Consider the following 15,284-nt stretch of genomic DNA (forward strand, 5'->3'; position numbering starts at 1 on the left):
TCCGTCGGACTGCCGCCCCAGTCCGTCGGACTGCCGCCCCAGTCCGTCGGACTGCCGCCCCAGTCCGTCGGACTGCCGCCCCAGTCCGTCGGACTGCCGCCCCAGTCCGTAACTGAGGAAACCATTGATTTTCAGTTTTTTCCCCAACAGAAATAGAACGCAACATAATGCACCTCCCAAGTGGCGGGATTTTCTATTGCAGCGCGTATTTTAGCACGTCACAGAAAGCAAAGTAGCAGAGATACAAACCTCAAGCTACCACCGCTGGAAGCGCCCTGAGTTTAGGAACGTTTAGGGTCATTCCATAAGACGTGTCATCAATGGTATACCGAGCACACGTGTGCCATCGCCGTAACTGCAGTAAATACATTCGAAAGCTCACTTCAGAAATCAGACAGATTGCGACCACATGCGGGGATGTCTCTGTACCAGCGCCGGGAACATTAAGGTTGAGGCTGGCCATACTACTAGATGGATCCTCCCACACCCAAGCTACTCACCCCAGTCCGTCGGACTGCCGCCCGAGTCCGTCGGACTGCCGCCCGAGTCCGTCGGACTGCCGCCCGAGTCCGTCGGACTGCCGCCCGAGTCCGTCGGACTGCCGCCCGAGTCCGTCGGACTGCCGCCCGAGTCCGTCGGACTGCCGCCCGAGTCCGTCGGACTGCCGCCCGAGTCCGTCGGACTGCCGCCCGAGTCCGTCGGACTGCCGCCCGAGTCCGTCGGACTGCCGCCCGAGTCCGTCGGACTGCCGCCCGAGTCCGTCGGACTGCCGCCCGAGTCCGTCGGACTGCCGCCCGAGTCCGTCGGACTGCCGCCCGAGTCCGTCGGACTGCCGCCCGAGTCCGTCGGACTGCCGCCCGAGTCCGTCGGACTGCCGCCCGAGTCCGTCACTGAGGAAACCATTGCTTGGCAGGCGCTGTGCAGACTGGCCGAATGTCCTCACGGTTTTTTGGCGACAGGGGGCATACGTTGATGGCAATGCCAGTGGCATTCAGCGCCTTCCCCGTCATTGCCAACGCTGTGCCTATGCACCGGAGGACCATTTTGAACCATATTAGTGGATTTTGACTCATTCTTGTTGCCTTTGCACTCGTGCACAAAGAATTTACACAGAATTCCAGTGCACGTGTTTCATTTCAACTTTTACCATAACCTCCTTTACTGGTACCCAATTTTGTGTTGGCTTTCATATACACACTGCCTTGACGGTTCGGTGAACATCGTGGATTTCTCATGTCGATTTATTGCAAGATATACCATAGTTCCCATGACTTATGAAATCGTATATATCAATGATGGTTCGCTTAACTCTTATGGGGAATAGCATAACGTAATCTAATACTGTATCAGCAGCTTCATAACTTTAAAGGTTGATGAATATTGTTGCAGAGTTTGATCTGATTTCTCTAGGCACTGTTACTGTTGAGGAGGGTAGATTTTGCTAGATAGCTTACTTTCTGAGAGCACAGTGAGAAGTGCGTAGGTTTTCGAGGACTCGGTCAGGACGTTTCACACACATCGCATGATGACGGCAATACCCAGGTCTGCCGCCTGTAGTGTCCCGGTTGAGCTGCCTGTGTTGTGGTACGTGGTACGTTGGTGGACGTGTGCAATCTCTCTGATGGAAGGAATTTCACCGCCGCGGCACGCCTCGTTCGTTCTTAGCCGATCAATCTTCTGCTGGCGTCTTGTTTTCGTACACAAGTGGTCAGTGGCGCAGCGGCGTTCGGGAGGGGGCCAGGATGGAGCTACTTGCGAGCGTGAGCTGAAATAGAAGTACATGGTAATTATGGTACCTTCCACTCGATATTTGTTGTGTGTTAGGCAACCCGATCACTGTTTTGAGTGTCTATTCTCTGTGAAATATTTGGAGGAACGCTACGAGCAATTCGGCGTGGGTTATGAGAAAGCTGATGAATTTGATTTGTGATATTCAGTGTCGTGCATGAACCGAAATGGAGAAGGTGCACTTAATAATAATTATTTAAACTTAGCTGACTAGCAGCAAACAACAACCTGATATCTGCAGTGTAGTAACAAAATGCGTATCGCTTCTAGTTTCTGCAATTCGTTGAGAACATAGCCCGAGTAACGAGAGCGTATCTAAAGTCTCTCCATCCACAAGCTGACCAAAACTCTTCTAGCCAAAACTGGGATTGTATTCCATAAGTTCCATCCCATGTTCAAAGGACAGCATTGCAGGTGCTTTAATGGCCTTTGCGTAGCAGCCCCTTATGATTCCACTGAATGCGTTCAAATTTTTGTTGTTGGCTTTTGAGATCGAACTTGTCTTCCTTACATCCATCTGCCCACTGAGTTGTACAAAAAGTAGTTTCCATTCAACGTATTTGTGACTAACTGGTGCGGAGGTCAGGGACTCGATTCTCAGCGAGTCTATTGGATATTTTTCTGATGAGAGGGCCCGGAAACACCTGTCATTCAGCCTCATGAGGGCAAATGAGAATCTGTTTGCATAGCTGATGAAATGCGTGACATCTAAACGCCTATTCCAACACAGCCATACAGCGTTTATTTAGACATCACCATGTGTGTGAAAGCTGTGTCAGTGATTGCATGTAGAGCTACAAATTAGCAAAAAAATAAATAAATAAATAAAAATAGGTACCCCGCCCTAAAATTTATGTATGTATCACGGACGGTTACGGAGCCTTGGTTTCGTTAGGTGACGATCTTCGATGCTGACGAAGTCATTGATTTTGTCGCCTGAAGATAAAGCTACGGCTTCGAAACATGTGGTAGCATTTTAGTGTCTGATTTTAGTGTTTGTTTCCGGCATCTACTGATAATTTACGTGGTGTAACGGTTATTGGGACGCAAACATCACTGTAACACAGGTTTATTCTTTAATTGCCGTGTAATCTTAAGAATGTATACGTGTAAGGCAAGACACAGTTAAAGATGTGACACGAAGGGCTTTCCTAATTGAGGTGCTAAACGTGATTTGGACGGTTGGGATACATGTCAGACACCTTGAAAGATTCTGACGGGACATCCTGCATGAAATGTGGCATAGAATTTGTACTTAACCAATACGCAGTTCGGAAAACATGGAAGACGTCCTTACAGTTTCCCCTTAGACCTAATTCGAAGCAGACGTTTGTTTCGGTGACGTAAAAAGGTCGTAAACGTATCACTTCATTACTTTTATTCTTGTCTATAATTCTGGCCACGGCGAACTAAAAGCGTAGGAAAAGGCAGTAATGGATGTTTGCTGATTATAGAAGGTATATAGATGGTGCATGATTAGTGTGAAATAAAGGTTAGCCATTGTCAATGCCTTTCTTTGAGAGAGGTGAAAAATGAGTGCAGCGGCAAAGTAGTACTGGAGTGGTCTATTTTTTGTTCAAATTCTGTGTGTGTGTGTGTGTGTGTGTGTGTGTGTGTGTGTGTGCGAGAGAGAGAGAGAGAGAGACAAATTCTCAATAAAATATATGTCTTTGTCTTAAAGTCAATTGCTGCACCCTTCTTTTACTTCTGCGGAGCCGTCACATAAAGTACTGATTTCTCAAACTAACCTTCGCAATTTGCTAAATAAAAAGCCTCCGTATTTAAATAATTTTAATTTCCAGGAATACTTTAAAACAGTCCCAATCCATCGGTTCCAACAAAGGTTTTTGGGGGAGTTGCCTTGCTTATCAGGCGTATGCCGGAAGTCCCCTCCCATAGATTCTCAACTGGGATTCCCCTCTTCCCACTCGCAGCCTGCTGGGGTTTTTGGCTGATAAGAACGGTCTCTCTACCGGGACGCATCTCAAACAACCAGGTCTGCACGTTGGAGCAGAGTCCTAAACCCGTTATAGCTTCTACTGTTTAAACTAACTGAACCTATCCAGTCCGCTCCATCACACAACCTTTATCGCCTTCGACGAACAGATTCGCAGATATGCAGATATGCTTCGCCTGTGACGACTTGAAACTTTGAACTACAAAAAAATTGGTAAAAAAAATAACCATGGTGTAACGAACTAGTTACTTAGAGAGAAAGCACAAATTTCAATTGGCCAAGTTGTTCTTTTCGGGAGGAACCTGTCCAGCAGGACCAAGAAAAACTTAAACGTGATTTGTTGAACAGCGCTTTGAAGTTTGCTCCACTTAAAATCCAAGTATAGCCGCGGTACGTTTACACGGAAACATTTGTAAACTGAGGGCGCTCCTCAAACGTACCTTTATATGAAGGGCTTCAAAACGATATCACTTTTTACCGCTTAGCATTTAACCCTCTATCGAGAATGTGATCACTACAGTACACTGAAAGATACTGTATACGACGTACGATAATTTTGGTTTGAAACTTAAGTTTCATTTTCGTTTTGTACGCGTTTTCGCTCCTGCAGTATTAGATACGGTATGTTTCTGCCAGATGCCTGCCGAACGTTCCACCACAACATACTACTCGTATTACATACGTTGTGCAATCGGTCGCACACGTTTCCGGCGTTACCGATGTATTTTGGGTTTCTGTTACATGTAAACTGAACACGGAATTAAGAGTATATGCTAATTATACTAGGAAACTAATGTTTCGGGAAGAAAGGTCTCATGTTAATAATACTCTTTTTAATTTCCCGTACAGGTTTTTGGTGACAGAACCAGTTACACCTAAAAATTTTCTTGTATTTTTGTCAAGTTCCTACCTCCAACGCGAGTTCAACAATTCAAGGAGTTATTTCGTGTCGTCACTTGGCCGATGTGATTTACCTGTAGACGTACTTCCAGAATTTATTCACATAATGGATTAATAATTTTTGACAAATTTTGGTTTTGCGTTTGGTTTATACAGTAAAGTAGAAATCTTTAGAATCCTTGTACAACTAGCAGAACAGAATATACACACGTAGGCAGGCAGCAGTTTTTTAGGTGGTTAACATTGCTAGCAGCACCTTTCCTTCGTTCATAGTGCCATATGCAACACAGAGTACAGAAGTGAAGCTATGTACTCGTAGAAGAGACAGATGCGCACGATTAACTACTAAAGTAATTGCACGTAGAATATTGCTTCCTCGTATGAAGATTCATTTCTGTATCAGGGTTTAGCGAACACATATCAAACAGATGACGTTTGCCGCAGCAATAGCATTGCAGATAGCTCTTATCTCGGATTTTATCTCGCAACCGAGATAACGTGTGCTGCCCCCAGTGTGACTTACGCACCTCAACGAACAAGCTGGGCTATCCCGGTCGGATTTGATGAAAACTGTAAGTTCGTCTGTTGTATCGTAAGTGAGAATATAATCACCTTCATAAGAAGGCTAATAAAACTGTTTTTATGACCACTAGGAGCTTTCCACTTCAGCATCCGTATTGTCGGCAGTAGTTTAGATTCATTGGTGCTCCTCTGACGGTTCCAATATTTATCGCTGTTGAAACACGTACAGTTCAGATTTAATGATCATCTTCTGCTCTAGAACACGCACTACAGCTGTTTTACTTTCGGTGAACTGACGTAAAGTTGTAGGCTAACGGAATATCGGACTGCGGTAAAGTTGTCAAAGATCAGTAACTGACCGTACACGCAGATGCAAGAGTGTAAGAGGCACACGAATTAAACACATCCACTGACGATGCTTTCCATGTAAATGCGATTGCGTGCGGCAACCGTGAAAAATAAGAAGCGGGTCCTAATTTTTTTCTGGGTAGTTTAACTTGGTGTCTGAAGGAAAATTTAACCGTAACATGTGTTTCCAGTAATTTCATCGTCAGCATCTAAGACCGACCACACATTTTAAGGACGTGATTGCTTGACATCGCAGTTACGTAAGACATGGGACTGCACGGAGATGAAGTACGAAAAAGCGTATGCGTTCAGTAGAATTTGCGTACTGGTATGACTTCCACGAAACTGACTCAGAAACTGTACACGCAGTCCCGCTTCCTGAAACTTAAATTGAAATCGTGAAGTATTTCCCCTGTGTAATATCTGAACATTGCCATGGAGTCAGTCGGCGTTATTTCTGATACTATAGCGTGAGCTTTAGTGTGAATTCGCATCTCTTGACGTCGTGAATTTTAACCTCGTTTTCCTCCTGCACGAACTGTTAGTTCTGGCTTCAGTACGTGTTGTGCGGTTTAGGATTTCTCCGAAAAAAGATGTGCTGTGTTCGAAGTGAGGAAGTGTGTCCCACCAACTTTATTTGTCCTTGGGACAATCCACGTAGATTACAACCGGTAGGCGTGTCACTGTTTCCGGTCAAAGTGCGAGTGTAAAGGGCACAGTTCTTTACTAAGTTCGCTCCTGTTGGAGGCAGCGACCGCTTGCCTTCTCCAGACCAGTGAACAGAAGTCTGCATCGACATCCATACTCTGCAAATTATTGTGAAGTGCGTGGCATGCTTCCCATTATACAACTTACGGCATTTTCCCCTGATCAGTTCACATACGGAGCGCAGTAAGAGTGATTTCTTAAGCGCCTATATGCGTGGTATGATTAATCTTGTCTTGGCGATCCCTACGTGAGCGATACAGAGGTGGTCACGGTATATTGCTAGGTTCATGATTCACGGTTCCTTTGTGGTACTAAGTAGGATTTCACAGGATCGTGTGCGTCTGTCTTCAGGAGTCCTCCAGCTCTTTCATCATCTCCGTTATGCTAACGCGGAGACCAAATAAATGTCACCATTCCTATTGCCATCCTCGGTATACGTACAGTATATCCCCCATTAGTCCTATTTGGTGCGGTTCTCGCACACTTGAGCATTAGTCTAGGATGGGTCTTAGGAGTATTTTTTAAGCAGTGTCCTTCGTAGACTGATAAGCATTTTCCTAGTGTTCTCAATGACCTGAATTTACAGCACCTGTTTTACCTTCGCCTGAGCCTCTGTGATTTAATATAATTCCAAATTGTTGGACCAAGGTAGTTGCGAGTCGACCGATCACTACTGTGGCTCACTGACATTCTGGTCATAAAATATTAGGTTTCCTCGTCGTGTAGAGCGCGCAGTTTTACATTTCTGAACATTTAAAGGAAGTTGCCAATCTTGCACAATCCGAAATCTTATCAAGATTTTTTTTTTTTTGACAGCATTATAGATAATGCAACACATGCGTAAAGACTGATTCTTCTCTTAATATTGTCTGCACCAAGCTTAGCCCTTCCTAACAAGAACTGTGAAACCAGTTCACAAATATCGCTTGATACTCTATACGATACTTTAGATAGTAAGCCTAGGTGTGGTACTAAGTCAAATGCGTGTATGAAATCAGGAAATGCTGCAGCTGACGGACTGCCTTGATCCATGGCTTTAACGATGTCAAGTGAGGAAAATAAGTAATCTGTGAAGTTGGCAGCTGTGGGTGTGTTTATTTGCTATCGGTTTCGGTCGTTGTAATGTACAAACGGTAGTATGTCAAGTCGATCTCATTGTCACAGTGCTTCAAGATGAAGATGAAAGTGTGTTGCTTAGAATTCGACAGCAGATAAGTAAAAAACACAGCCAAATGGATAAATAAATAGTAAGCACAGCATTTATTCAACCTGCCGTTCGCATGGTTCCCTTCGCCGATCTATGAAGTGTTTTATGTCGTTGTGTTGCTCTTTTATGGCACGCACATTGGTCGACACTTCCCGATAATAAATTGCGGGACGTGAAAGCTCTTCCCTGTGCTTGGACCTCCTCCTCCCGAACGCGTCGTCGGGAGGAGATAATTTTAACTAGACTCCGGATAGGGCACTGTCTTTTTAGCCATCGACATCTTTTAAGTGGTGATCCTCCCCCGCTTTATCCCCACTGCTCTCAGCTGTGGACGGTGAGACACCTTTTACTCGAGTGCCCCTATTTTACTCCGTTGCGCGCCCGTCTACACATTTCACCTGATATATCTTCCATTTTAGCAGATTACACGCGCTCGGCCGATCGCGTTCTCGAGTTTGTGTCAGTGAGATGTCAGTCATTTGAAGCTCTTTTTGGGGACAAACAACTCCCCCCCCCCCCCCCCCCGTCTATAATGGTTTTTTAAGCTTTCCTTCTGTTTTTTAGTTTCCTCACTTTTTTAGTTTCTCCAGTATTTTGAGTTTCGCTCCCATTGCTGCTAGTTTCCAGTTTGGTTTTTACTTTTTCCTAAGCCACAGACCGGGCGCTAATGACCGTAGCAGTTTTGCGCCCTAAAACCATAACAAAAAACAGCATTTATTCTCCATAGCGTAATATTAACAGCGGACTTCCGCATTTTCCAGCACTACGCAAACGAGAGAAATTTCTTAGTCCAGACTCAGAATTTTTAGACACTTGTTCACGATCGTGGCAGGACGAATGTGTGGTCGGATTTCCTTCCTAGGGCTGCAGTCATGCATCGATTACGTCCAGATTTAGCTGCGCTCCGTGCGCTTTGGTGCCCCTCTGCTGTGCCGGAATCGACTGAAGGCGCCGTTCGCGGTCTTTGACTGCCTCGGCTCACGCACAAAGCCTCACTGTGGGCTTGAAGTCGGCAGCCTGCTCGGCTTGGGACAGCCACCACTAGCTGTCCTCCGCTTCCACAGCAGCGACGGGCTAACCGATCGAAGCGAAAGAGGAACTGTAGACTCGCGCCACCGTTTCCCTTACTATGGAGAACAACCTGCATTATCACCACCACAGTTCATCATGGTGTTCTGTTCTTTTCGTGTTCCCTTGCTTACTACTTGGAAATGATAGTGATTCAATACCATGCCAATCGTCTTCAACAGCTCCTTCGTACCATTGACACCCCCCCCCCCCCCCAACCTCTTTCCTTACCTCGTGGAACGCTGAAAGAAAGGCCACTATCAGAGTATTAAGGTATGATCCTCCATTTTGTAGGGCTAAACCAATATACGGGCGTTGCTCGAAAATATGGAAACACCACGAGAAATGCATATTTGAACGCGCGCGGATGATATCCAAAGCTGCAGATTGCGCTGTCTTATTTCACCACCAATGCCACCTTCGCAGTGTCCTCGGTGCGTTACAGCTGTCAGCCGTGGTCAAAGTAGTGTTCTGTTTGCGTTATGTTGGAGATAAGTGAATTCGAACATGAGCAAATTGTTCGTCCTCTCACGGTGTGTTTTTACGTAACAAAGGTAGCCGAAGTGTGCGGGTTTGCAAGAGGCACCATATCGAAGATTTCTGCCGCATACAGGGAAAGCGAAAAATCATCATCCTCTGGGTTACGATGCTGACGAAAGTGTGTAAAGTGTTCATAGCAGACGGTCACTGAACAGGATTGTGACGAAAAATAAGGCGTTGACAGTTGCTTAACTCACTGAAGAACTAAAGAGTTCGCGAGTGCAACATTGCCAGCACAAAAAAGGGAATTTCAGAGGCAGAGAACTACAGGGTGAGCTGGAAATCCAAACCCACTCATCAGCGATGCAGAGCCCTTAAGATGAAAACGTCGTGCCGAAGCCGCAGAAACCTGGAGTACGGAGAAATGAAACAATGTCACTAGGTCGGATGAGTCTCGTTGTTCGCAATTTCCAATTTCTCTCAGAGTTTGCCTCAAAAGAGTGAAACACGGCAGGTGTTCGGTTATGTGAGCGGCCATACCGTGTGTTTCTCTGAGCCCCGTAATTACAATGGTATGAGGTCCCATACTCCGGGAGACACTCTCCGCCGGCTAGGCAAGGTCCAAGTGGAGGTGGTTTGCCATTGCCCTCCTCCGACCGTAATGGGGATGAAGGATGATGATAAAGACGACACAGCAACACCCAGTCATCTCGAAGCAGGGAAAATCCCTGGCCCCGCCGGGAATCGAACCCGGGACTCTGTGCGCGGGAAGCGAGAACGCTACCGCAAGACCACGAGCTACGGGCTCCGCAATTACAATGCAAGGATTATGTGACCAGTTTGGCAGATTTGGTACATCACGTCGTACAATGTTTGTTCAGCAGTGGTGATGCTGTATTCCAGGACGAGACGGCCGTTGTTTCCACATCGTGTAGGACTGGTACTGTCAACACGAGGATGAATTGTCGCATCTCCGCTGGCCGCTATTTTCATCAGATCTCATTATTATTGAGCTTTTGTTCTCCACTTTGGGGAGAAGGGTGTGTGATCGGTATCCACCTCCACCATCATTACCTTTACTTGCCACTGTTTTGCAGGAAGAGTGGTATAAAAAGTCCCTTGAAAAACATACAGGACTGTATTTATCCAATCCGTGACGTCTGGAAGCTGTTTTCAATTGCAACATTTTTCCGACACCGAATTGGACACGATAATGTAGTGTTTCTGGTGTTACACCCCTTTACAATGAATCATAAATGAAATTAAAGCGCAGAACGTAAAAGTCTGCTTGTTCTATTGTCGCTGGCTAGAATGCCCAAGTCTCAAGTTATGTTTGTTGAAAAGCGGGAATGTTCACAACAAAATTGAATTTCTTGAACAGAGGTAATATATTTTTCCTTGTCGCATGAAAATACACTGAAGGGCCGCAGAAACTGGTATACGCATGCGTATTCGAATACAGACATACTTAAACGAGCAAAATACGCCGCTGCGGTCGGCAACGACTATATAATACGAACAAGTGTCTGGCGCTGTTGTTAGATCGGTTACTGCTGCAACAATGGCAGGTTATCACGATTGAAATGAGTTTGAAACGTGGTGTTATAGTCGGCGCATGAGCAATGGGACACAGCATCTCCGAGGTAGCGATTTTACCGTACGATCATTTCACGACTTTGCCGTGAATATCAGGAATCTGGTAAAACATAAAATATCCGACATAGCTGCGGCCGGAAAAAGATCCAGCAAGAACGGGACTAACGACGACTAAAGCGAATCGTTCAACCTGACAGAAGTGCAATCCTCCTGCAAATTGCTGCATATTTCAATGCTGGGCAATCAACAAGTGTCAGCGTACGAACCATCCAGCGAAACCTCACCGATATGGGCTTTCGGATCCAAATGTCCATCGAGTGCGCTTGATAGCTGCACCACACAAAGCTTTACGCCTCGCCTGGGCCCGTCAACACTGACATTGGGCTGTTCATGTCTGGAAACATGTTGCCTGGTCGGACGAGTCTCGCTTCAAATTGTGTCCAGCGGATGGACGTATACGGGTATGGAGACAACCTCATGAAGTCGCAGACCCTTCATGTCAGCAGGGGTGTCCAAGCTGGTGGAGGCTCTGTAATGGTGCGCAGCGTGTGGAGGTGGAGTGATACGGGACGCTTGACACGTCTAGACACGACTCTTGACATGTGACACGTACGAAAGCATCCTGCCTGATCAGTTACACGCATTCATGTCCATTGTGCATTCCGACGGCCTTAGGCAATTCCAGCAGGACAATGCGGCAGCCCGCATCTCGTGGTCGTGAGGTAGCGTTCTCGCTTCCCACGCCCGGGTTCCCGGGTTCGATTCCCGGCGGGGTCAGGGATTTTCTCTGCCTCGTGATGGCTGGGTGTTGTGTGCTGTCCTTAGGTTAGTTAGGTTTAAGTAGTTCTAAGTTCTAGGGGACTGATGACCGTAGATGTTAAGTCCCATAGTGCTCAGAGCCATTTGAACAATGCGACAACCCACACGTCCAGAATTGCTACAGAGTGGCTGCGGGCACACTCTGCTGAGTTTAAACACTTCCGCTGGCCACCCAACTCCCCAGACATGAACATTATTGAGCATATCTGGGATGCCTTGCAACGTGTTGTTCAGAAGAGATCTTCCAGACCCTAGTAGTCTTACACATTCACGGACAGCTCTGCGGGATTCATGTTACCAGTTCCCTCCAGCACTACTTCAGACATTAGTGGACTCGGTGCCACGTCATGTAGCGGCACTTATACGTGCTAGCGGGAGCACTAACCGATGTTAGGCAGGTGTCCCACTTTCTTTCGCTCTTCAGTGTAAATTAGCTTGATACAGACATGGGAAATGCCTTACTGTAAAAAAAAAAAAAAAAAAAAAAAAAAAAAAAAGTCAACTAACTTTAGGCGTGTTTCCGTATCTATATATTTTGAAAACTCACATTTCTCATCCGCCGTAAAATTAGACTGAAAAGTGTGCTTTCCCTGTAACACACAGAAATGAATGTGCGTTCGTTGTAGGGAGAGGTATTGGCTACTTACCTGAACGGCCTCAAGTAACCTGGTGACTAGGTCGGCTCCCTGCGTGTGACTGAGTACGGCGGCTAGTGTGCCACTGCAGGTCTCTTGCAGCTGCGTGGGCGGCCGATGCCGCGGCTGGCGTTTACGGCGCCGCCGCCGACCCGGTCGCGCCGGCCTTCCGGGAAAATCGTTGGCAGTTCGGCGGCGGCGCCGGGTCCCTCCCACGCCGCACCAGCGCCATCCGCCCACGCCTGGGGGCGCACCGTCTCCTGACTCACTGCCGTTAGTCAGCTTTGTAGCGCACAGAAAGAAAGAGACGAATGCATCCAGCGGAGGGTAAAAAGAAGGGACCCGCAAAATCAGAGACCTATATTCTAAACTGCGGTTTGCTGGAGAATCTTTAACGTATTCTGACTTCGAAATTAACAAATTTCCTTCAGACGGAAGAGAATCTGTCCACAAATCAGATCGGATTTAGAAAGCCCAGCTGTTGCGAAACTCAGCGTGCACTTGTCTCAGACGACTTCCTGCGAACCGTGGATGGAGGGCAACAGACAGATCCCATATTTCTTTATTTCCGTAAAACATTTGACACGGTGCCCTACTGCAGATTGTTAACGAAGGTACGAACGAAGGTAATAGGGCGCTTAAGTCTAGAACCGCGTGACCGCTACGGTCGCAGGTTCGAATCCTGCCTCGGGCATGGATGTGTGTGATGTCCTTAGGTTAGTTGGGTTTAAGTAGTTCTAAGTTCTAGGGGACTGATGACCAAAGATGTTAAGTCCCATAGTGCTCAGAGCCAATAAAAAAAAAATAATAGGTTCCCAGTTAGGAGTGGCTCGAAGACTTCACAAATATAGAACCTAGTACGTTGTTCTCGATAGCGAGTGTTCATCAGAGACAAGAGTATCGTCAGGAGTGTCCCATAGAAGTGTGGTAAGAATCCTTTTATTTTCCGTACACTCAAATGATCTGACTGACAGGGTGAGCAGCAGTCTCCGGCTGTTTGCTGACGATGGTATGATGTAAGGGAAGGCGTCATCGTTGAGTGGCGGCAAGAGAATACAAGACGTCTTAGGCCAAATTTACAGATGGTGTCATGAGTGGCAGCTTGTTCTAGACTGTAGAACCAAAGTAACTGGTACACCTGCCTAATATCGTATAGGGGCCCCCGCGAGCAGGCAGAAGTGCCGCAACACGACGTGGCATGGGCTCGACTAATGTCTGAAGGAGTACTAGAGGAAATTGACATGAGTCCTGCAGGGCTGTTCATAAATCCGTAGAAGTACGAGGGGATGGATATCTCTTTCGAATAGCACGTTGAAAGGCATCCCAGATATGCTCGATAATGTTCATGTCTGCGGAGTTTGGTGGCCAGCAGAAGTGTTTAAACTCAGAAGAGTGTTCCTGGAGCCACTCTGTAGCAATTCTGGACGTGTGGGGTGTCGCATTGTCCTGCTGGAATTTCCTACGTCCATTCGGAATGAACAATGGACAGGAATGGATGCAGGTGATTACAGAATGCTTACGTACGTGTCACCTCTCAGTCGCATCCAGACGCATCAGGGGTGCCACATCACTCCAGCTGCAAACGCACCACACCATTACAGAACCTCCACCAGCTTCAACAGTCCCCTGCTAACATGCAGGGTCCTTCGATTCACGAGGTTGTTTCCATACCCGTAAACGTCCATCCGCTCGATACAGTTTGAAACGAGACTCGTCCGACCAGGCAACACGTTTCCAGTCATCAACAGTCCAATGTCGGTGTTGACGGGCCCAGGCAAGGAGTAAAGCTTTGTGTCCTGCACTCATCAAGGGTACACGAGTGGGCCTTCGGCTACCACAGCTCAAAGTGATGTTTCGTCGAATAGTTCCCACGCTGACCCTTCTTGATGGCCCATCATTGAAATCTGCAGTAATTTGCGGAAGCGTTGCACTTCTGTCACGCTGAACGATTCTCTTCAGTCGTTGTTGGTACCGTTCTTGCAGGGTCTTTTACTGGCCGCAGCGATGTCGGCCATGTGATGTTTTGCCGGATTCCTGATGTTCACGATACACTCGTGAAATGGTCGTACGGGAAAATACCCACTTCATCGTACCTCGGAGATGCTGTGTCTGATCGCTCGTGCGCAGACTATAATACCACGTTCAAACTCATTTAAGTCTCGATAACCTGCTATTGTAGCAGTGGTAACCGATCTAACAACTGCGTCACACAATTGTTGTCTTATATACGCGTTGCCGACCACAGCACCGTATTCTACCTGTTTACATATCTCTGTATTTGAATACGCATGCCTGCACCAGTTTCTTTGGTGCTTCAGTTTAGTTCCGTCACGACGGGTTACTCTGTGGCTACGAGAAATCGTATATTCCATAATGTCTAGATTTGCTATCTAATTACAATACAAAGATGAGATACTATTCTAAATATGTTAATTCGAGATAACAGCAGTCGCCAGACGGAAAATCAGATGATTTGCTATTGATAGGGATCGCGGACAACTTCCTGCCTATAAGTATGTCCCATTTTCATAGAAAAGTTTAATAGCCGTTCGTATTAAGTATTCCAACACCAAGCAATCATTCAAGCGAAAGTAGTTTTTTTTTCTTAATACTTCTACGACGCTGTCATTTTGGCACTGTTTCTGATCAGATTCAGTTAACATTTGGCCACCAGAAGGGCGCATTGTTAGCGACAAACTTTACGACGTATGTTACTGGTCGTCTTATGTCAACTAGTTTCTCACATATGAATGAATCTGATCTTTGGGTAGCACTAAAATGAACTCGTTAGATAAAGAAATGCGGTCTGCTGCGAAATATTTGTCAGTGTCCTGGATTTAATATTTGGGTACCCGGCTGCAGTTAGCATCAGCTTTGACCAGTATCTGGAATTACACCTTTTTTTTTATAGACGTCAGTGTGGAATAACTGCGACATCAACAAATCTTTTTGTGAAAGCATAATCACTCACTCCTATCATTCTCGCGCCGTTCATAAGTTTAAACGTCAACGTTTATTAGGATATCAGTAATTCTTAGTATGTAAAGTTACGTGGCGTGCATTATTCTGTTTCTACCATTTTGGATATAGTATTGAAAAATTGGTTCCACCAAATCGACCATTAAGTTCCACTGCATATTGTTCCAAATATGCGCAATCTACGCAATTCATACAAGTGTTTCTTGACACGGAAAAACAAAGGAAACATTTTCATCGTCGTGTAACAAAGGATGAACACACTGCGAGCTCAAAAAGT

General features: G+C 46.3%; 2 protein-coding genes across 4 annotated transcripts in view; both read left to right on the forward strand.

Annotated features, from left to right (window-relative positions):
* The window catches only part of LOC124776861 (PRL-1 phosphatase), a 629,058-nt gene that overhangs the window by 570,698 nt on the left and 43,076 nt on the right, over positions 1–15,284 (forward strand). The gene's annotated exons all lie outside the window — the stretch shown is intronic.
* Positions 410–12,306, forward strand: LOC124776102 (splicing factor 3A subunit 2-like). Its single transcript, XM_047250944.1, has 2 exons — positions 410–909; positions 12,120–12,306. The coding sequence occupies exons 1-2, from the start codon at positions 410–412 to the stop codon at positions 12,304–12,306; spliced, it is 687 nt and encodes a 228-aa protein (XP_047106900.1).

Source organism: Schistocerca piceifrons, chromosome 2, assembly GCF_021461385.2.
Source record: "Schistocerca piceifrons isolate TAMUIC-IGC-003096 chromosome 2, iqSchPice1.1, whole genome shotgun sequence".
NCBI lineage: Eukaryota > Metazoa > Arthropoda > Insecta > Orthoptera > Acrididae > Schistocerca > Schistocerca piceifrons.

Coding starts and splice junctions, on each gene's coding strand:
- LOC124776102 (XM_047250944.1), top strand. CDS start 410: ATGCGGGGATGTCTCTGTACCAGCGCCGGGAACATTAAGGTTGAGGCT. Junction 910..12,119: donor ACTGAGGAAACCATTGCTTG/GCAGGCGCTGTG, acceptor GTGCCACTGCAG/GTCTCTTGCAGCTGCGTGGG.